A 7,219-nucleotide genomic window follows, 5' to 3' on the forward strand; every position below is an offset into this window, starting at 1 on the left:
AAAGGAGTTTGTTGTTTTATGTTAATCGTTCCTTGCTTTGCGTTACAGAGAAGTCTCGGCCATCCCCCACCCCGTCCCCAGCCCCTCCCCCCGCGGCAGCTGCACCTGAGCTGGACAGAGCTGGTATGGAGAAGAAGTCTCAGGCCATTCTGGACGAGTACCTGGGCATCCGGGATCTCAAGGTGGGTGATGAAGTCTTACCTCGGCTGTTCTTACTACATGTCAGTCTTTGTTGCACTGAATCGAAACATGAAGACTGTTAAAGAAAGCATTTAAAAGATGCGTTCAGGTAAATTTTGAGTTGTTTTGGAATGGTAGTTGAGAATATTTTATGGACACAAGGAGGTACGAATTTAGATAGTCAAACATGAGCCATTTTTAATATGTGGTCTAACACGGTCGATGACAGATGTGTGTTTTCCATTGTTTTGTATGATTGTTGGTGAAAGGTCCCTGTTGTCAATGATGAGAATACAGTCTGATTTCACCCTAATAGGGGATGCTGACAGATATATTCTTAGGACACCTCTTGAGACAACTTTCATATCATTTTTCTTCTCTGGTGTGTTGCATTGTTGCACTTTTCTGAGGATTTTCTCAAGTTAAATTTTAAACGACATTTTTTCCATTCTTGTTTCATTGTGCAGGAGGCTATAAGATGTGTGAAGGAACTGAGCCCTGTGTCCCTGCTGAATGTGTTAGTGGAACATTTCCTGAACCAGACCCTGGAGAGAAGTCCCCAGGCCAGGGAGGCTACTGGACACCTGCTACACGACCTGGTCAAACAGGAGGTCGTACCTGTGGACCAGTATCTCAAGGGGTGGGTGTTGTCTTCTGATTTTTAGCTATGTGTTTGAATGTTTGTTTTTGGTGTTTCTGTTTGTTTGCTTGTGTGGCCAGTGTTAGTACAGGACATACATGTACATTATACTAAGTACATTATACTGATTGTGGCTGCAGGATGTTTCCACTACTGCAGTAGCAGAAAACAGTGGACTACTATACTAAGTGTTAGTACATGTACATTATACTAAGTGTTAGTACAGGAGTTAGGGCTGCAGTGATGACACCACAGCTTCTGACACCTCTTTCTGATTGCTGTGTTTGCAGCATGAGATCAGATCTGTCTATCTGAGTCTGCCTCATTCCTGTATGTAGTCAGACTGTGACCACAATAGACCGATCCTGACCATCACAATTAGTAGTTCAACTAATGATGGCATGGCAGATCGACCAGTGAAAGAGTGGCTTTTGGAACTGAAGATTTACGTACTTGTTCCATTTCCAGGTTGGGAGGCATCCTAGAATTTGCAGATGACATGGCTATAGACATCCCCCATATATGGACGTACCTTGGGGAGCTGATCGGCCCCATGGTCCAGGACGGAAGCCTTCCGCTCACATTCCTGAAGGAGGCGTGTACGCCGCTGGTGGCCTGCGACAAGGCCGGCCTGCTCGTCTCCGAGATTCTGCACCAAGCTGCCAAGAACATAGTAAGTGCACAGACTTGGTTCTCTCATTTCTATTCTATGTTGTGGTTCTTGATGTTACAGATATTAGCTGGCTCATGTTGTGGAATTTCTGTAACTTACTCCCTCAGGCTGTGTAAAGTGATCTGTTTAGAACAGGCCGGTGTCTAGCTTTAAACGACCATGTAGGGTGAAAAGATGACAACGAAAAATGATTTCTACTTTGTGGTCATGGTGATGAAAAAGCATTGGCTCATTCCTTTATGCACCTATTTTTCAGGGTCCCAAGAAAGTTGGGGAACTCTGGAAGTCTTCTGGGCTGGACTGGAAGAACTTCTTGTCCAAAAACGAAGACGTCCATGACTTTGTACAGAAGAAGGTTCGTTTCAAAATGTTGACACTTTTGTGGTTGAATTGTGGTCATCAATACAAAGAGCATGCTTTTCTTATAAACATCCATATATATTTGTCATGACATGCATACTTCAAGTTCAAGATATTTGATAGGGGATATTAGCTATGTATACAAAATGTAAAGTACCTAGTTTTGTAGAGTCTCTTGGCTCATGCAATTTTAGTTGGTTATTTTGAATCTTGTCTTCTAAACTTGATTCTTGCGCCCACAGAATCTAGGCTTTACATTAGAGGAGAGCCGAGCGTTACCTAGGAAACCGGAGCCTCTGCCGATGGACAGGATACAGGACGAGCTGGAGAGATTACTCATGAAGGACAGGGCCGACAACGAGAAGATTTTTGACTGGATCGAGGTACATGACTTTGTTAAGCTGGTCTAGATTCTCTTTCTTTGAATCCTTGTGGGTTTGATTAGTTTTGAAAACTCTCAAATTTAAATATCATTGTACATTGTACTAAGTGTTAGTTCAGAGGTGAGGGCTGCAGTGATGACACCACAGTTTCTGACACCTCTTTCTGATTGCTGTGTTTGCAGCATGAGATCAGATCTGTCTATCTGAGTCTGCCTCATTCCTGTATGTAGTCAGATTGTGCCAAAGACCACAGTAGACCAATCCTGACTGTCCATAGCAATTAGCAAAGGTCCCAAGTAACACTCTTGCTTTCCTCCCACAGGCCAGTGTAGATGAAGCCACGACGAAGGAACGAACATTTATCCGTGCCTTGATGACAGCCGTGTGTAGAAGTGCAATCATAGGTGAGAAATCTTAAACTGGTCACTAAGATGTTTCTTTGAAAATGTTCCAAATTGAAGTGTACTGTGTTGAAAGCCTTCCTATTCACATGATACTGTGTGTAATAACTTTTCTCTTTGTATTTTCCAGGTGAGGGTACAGGCCAGAGGTGTGATACCCAGGGTATCCAGAAGAGAGTGGTTCTGTTGCAGAAGTACCTGGACAACGAGAGCACCAGAGAGCTGCAGGCGCTCTTCGCACTACAGGCACTCATGGTGCAACTGGACCAGCCACCGAGTGAGTCTTTGCAATCATTTAGAGTCATCCTTGTTGATCGTTTCACCAGGACCGTTGCATGCTACAAGCTATGGGCATATTAGGGAAGATGCAATTATCTTAGCCTGCCCAAATTTCAGCTGAGAAGGAAGGAGGTTTTTCTTTTACCAGGTTTTGATGCAATGATGACACCACAGCTTCTGACACCTCTTTCTGATAGCTGTTTTTGCAGCATGAGATCAGATCTGTCTGTCTGAGTTTACCTGCTTGGGGTTTAAGAAAGAATTTATGAATCAATAAGGAAACTTCTGTGCATTTTTATCTTCGTAACTTGTCTTCTCAAAGTAGAATTCTTCCTTGTTTTTCGTACAGATCTGCTTAGGATGTTCTTCGACACACTCTACGACGAGGACGTAATATCGGAAGATGCGTTCTACGCGTGGGAGTCAAACACGGACCCAGCAGAGCAGGAGGGGAAGGGAGTCGCGCTGAAATCCGTGACCGCCTTCTTCACATGGTTAAGAGAAGCAGAGGAGGAAGAGACGGATAGCTGAAACCCCCTTACACAGCCTCAACTGATGCATATACATAAATCAGATTATTGAAACCCCGGTATACGAGGCTGAGTGGATTAAAATAAGGCTGCGTTATCATGGTCGGCTCTGACTACAAAACGAAAAGAAGCATCCGTAATTTATTATACGTCTGAAGGGGAAAGAAAGAAAAAAAATGCAGTGTACGACGAATAGAAATGAAGAAAAAAGATAATAATGTAGCAAGAGGCCATAGTTCCAGCTAAAACCAGTAGATTTCTAGCGCTACTGAACTGTTTCTTCCAAGTCCAAATGAATTCTGTTAGCTGGAAATATGGCCTGTCTAACCATATGCAGCATTGTAGTTGGAAAGGAGAAGCAACAACAAAAAATGAATATGCCAGACATGTGCTCTGACCAGCTTTGTATATGTACATGCTCTTACAATCAAATTGACAATTTTTCCTTTCTGCAGAGAATAAAGAATAATTTATTATTGCAGAAGAATAAGAAGAGCAGCACCAACATATTTGTATTCGAAGAACGCAAGTTCTGGTGTCTGCAATGCGTTCTCAGAAGGCAGTTCTGAGGAAATGAAATAAAAGCAGTTGAATGTGATGCGATGTCGTCTCAAAATCTCTGCTGTCAATGTCCGCCCAACGAGCATCTCTGTAGGGTCATGGAGTAGAAGACATGCTTGCAATCATACGGTCAGCTATTCAAAAGCCTTGTGGGCAACATAGAATGCGATAATGACACATTTTTATACGCTAATGCTGACCAACTCTGTGCTTCCTAAGAAAAGAAAAATGAGGTGGAAAAAAAGATATAGTCCACTTTTTGCAAATCAGAAAAGAAAGCAGCGAGCAAAGGAAATGATGACGAAAACTGCAATTTGTGTTTCCAACTCTCCCCGAATCCCCCATCACATGTTGTAAAGTTTTCCTAAAGTTGTAAATAAATAAAACATGAAGCTGTAAAAAAAAGTGGAGATGTCTTTGCTGTTTCCTCCTTGTCGTAGGTACTAGCCTGAAGTCCAGCCTTGTTAAGCTTTTGTCTGTTCCAACTATCCCTACCTTTAATCCAGACATTTTGAGAAGGTAGCAATGGTTGGAGTGTACTAAAGCTTACCAGGGCTGGATGTCAGGGTATATGATGTACATGTAGCTAGTTTTCATTGCCAAAATGTAAGCTGGGTCGCAGTAGATACGGTTTTCTTTGAGTTCTCTCTTCCATGAATCTAAATGTAGTTTCAAAAGATTCTCCCATTTCAATTATGACAAGTTTATTTCTAAAATGTCCTTGGTTTGAACCAGTTCTTTATATGTCATAATTACACTTTTGAGATTGCTTGATAGAAATGGTAACAAAATCTCTAGTATTTTATGCTAGGATTAGTGGTTGCTTTTTGTTCCCCTTACAACCTGCCAGGAATATTTGGTCCCAGCAACCTTGAAAGAAAGTAGAAAGATTTCTTCCCGAGGACACCTGACACTATTTGACTCCAGCACATAGGCAGAACGTACATGTTAGCGTCTAAGGTCGTGTCCGCGTATTTAAGGATGATATCCCGTATATAGGTTCATTTAGTTGTGTTCTAAAACATATCTTATGCAACGACTGGTATTCCGATGCAACGCTGACCAAAGAGAACAAAAGAGACTGCAGTTATAACCAGCAAACCATGTGAGCTGTTACCTTGCAGGTCTGCTTCACCTCTACCAGTAAGCCCCCATGGGTGTGAGCCATGCCACTATGGGAATATCTCCTTCACTATAGCAGATTTGACAGACTGATGATGCAATACAACAGATTTTTAAACTTTCCTCCTTAATTATGCAAAGTAGTTCGCCCAAAATCTAATCATCTTGAGGTTTTGCACATACCAAATATGAAGATAATTTATCCATGCGTTCTCGACTTATCGTGTTCACTAAAATACACACAGACACGCGCATTAAAATATAACCTTAACGAAGGTAATAACTATCAGACTACATCCTGTGATCCGTATTACATCCACCCTTCATCAAATATTTCTTCAGCAATACATATCCATAATCTTAGTGTGCACTTCCACACAACCTCCATGTACAACATACAGTATGATGTCCATGTATGCTGATAAATCCCCTCTTCCTTCCCAGATATAAGATGGTTAACTCACCCACCCTGAACACCCTCCTATCCCCATACGACTACTGATTGCTCTTCCTGATGCAAGTCAGTGTAGATCCAATTTCAGTCTGTTTCCACGAACTTCCAAACCACTATGTTCTGCTAGCTTCCTCATACCACTGCCTACAGCTGAGTGACAAGCCAATTTATCCCAGCAACTATGTTTCCGGCCTAACAACTAAGCACTCCTAGAACTTATCCTTGACCCCTCCAAACAACACCGCTAACACATCCCAGCTAGTAAACAGACTGATCATACAATATAACACATTTTAAAACTTTTCTCGTTAATTATGCAAACTAGTTCGCCCAAAATCTAATCATCTTGAGATTTCCCACATACACACCAACACACCAAACGACAGCAATCCATCCAGGCGTTCTCGACTTATCGTGTACACTAACAGACGCACAGACACGCATTAAAATATAACCTTCTTGACGAAGGTAATAAGATGAAATAGCAGGCCAACTACCGTGTGCGCATTACGTTCTGCCAACATGCTTTTGACTCCTAATGTTTGCGAACCTTGGTACAGATTGGGAAAGTGATCTTAAAGTCAACCAGTTTAGCTCACTGAAGAGCTATGTACAGTTATTTACAGGTTTACTGTACCAGGGAAATTCCCCTAGCTCTTGTTGACAAGTACGTTGACAAGTACATAAAACTATGGTAAGGTGAATTATAGTTCCTTTCCCCAGTTTCTGCAGTGCTGGTCGCCGAGCTTGTCTGGGTGAACCCACGGCCAGAGCCGGCATCTTCCTCCTGCTGGGGGGACCGGTGCAGAAGTTCGAAGAATCACAGCCAACATCTTCCTCCTGCTGCGGGGACCAGTGCAGAAACTCATCGGATTCCATTTTACAGTATACAAGTACCGTATTTCTACAACTTCTTACAACTGTAAAGTGAATTCCCATGAGCTCCATACGGTATAGATATATCTCATTATTTCTTATGGAAACTTGAATATGAGTACTTTTCTGTAAAAATTCTGTAAAGAAGTACTGTAAAATCTTCATAATTTACCAGAATAATGTGTTACTGAAGCTCATCAACATAATTTACCCAAATGGTCTATTTTGTGTCTAGACCACAAGTGAAATATACATCCTGTGGAAGTAGTCTATCTTAAATTGGCATGAATCATAGTGTAGAGTGACAAGTCAGTCTGTATTAGCGGCATGACGGAAAACGTTCATAAGTAAATCATGTGCATATCTGCCATATCTAAAGGTTACAATAAGTCAGTGAGAGAATGATGCGTTAAATAAATAAATATATTTTGTATCTTATTGTAAGTAGAGTTATTCGTTCTGCTGTTTTTGTTAGAAACCTCGCAAGGAGGCCATACTTTGCATGCATCTGTAATCAACTTGTGTGTATTCAGTAAACTTTTGGATGTTGAGGTGGAGAAGCGTTTCAAATAACAAAATATTTGATGTTAACTGAAATAAGGTTTGTTTTTATATCTGAAGTGTGAATGCATATAAGCACGAGAGAGTTTGTTTCAATGTACACTTTGGACGTTGTTCCTTTGTCAGATTTCTGACAGTAGCATTTATGACAGAATGAGATACAGTACATGTAGATGTGTTTTTATAACCTTCTTTTCTG

At 41.4% G+C, this 7,219-nt stretch overlaps 1 protein-coding gene across 11 annotated transcripts in view; it reads left to right on the forward strand.

Annotated features, from left to right (window-relative positions):
* The window catches only part of LOC136442813 (eukaryotic translation initiation factor 4 gamma 1-like), a 54,735-nt gene extending 50,691 nt beyond the window's left edge, over nucleotides 1-4,044 (forward strand). For all 11 annotated transcript variants that reach the window (XM_066439751.1, XM_066439750.1, XM_066439759.1 and 8 more), the window contains 8 exons: nucleotides 49-182; nucleotides 648-820; nucleotides 1,289-1,493; nucleotides 1,750-1,848; nucleotides 2,096-2,236; nucleotides 2,559-2,640; nucleotides 2,768-2,914; nucleotides 3,266-4,044. In XM_066439751.1, the coding sequence (XP_066295848.1) occupies nucleotides 49-182; nucleotides 648-820; nucleotides 1,289-1,493; nucleotides 1,750-1,848; nucleotides 2,096-2,236; nucleotides 2,559-2,640; nucleotides 2,768-2,914; nucleotides 3,266-3,447 (1,163 nt within the window). In that variant the 3' untranslated portion in view covers nucleotides 3,448-4,044. The remainder of the gene's footprint in view (nucleotides 1-48; nucleotides 183-647; nucleotides 821-1,288; nucleotides 1,494-1,749; nucleotides 1,849-2,095; nucleotides 2,237-2,558; nucleotides 2,641-2,767; nucleotides 2,915-3,265) is intronic.
* The last annotated feature ends 3,175 nt before the right edge of the window (nucleotides 4,045-7,219 follow it).

Source organism: Branchiostoma lanceolatum, chromosome 10 (assembly GCF_035083965.1).
Source record: "Branchiostoma lanceolatum isolate klBraLanc5 chromosome 10, klBraLanc5.hap2, whole genome shotgun sequence".
NCBI lineage: Eukaryota > Metazoa > Chordata > Leptocardii > Amphioxiformes > Branchiostomatidae > Branchiostoma > Branchiostoma lanceolatum.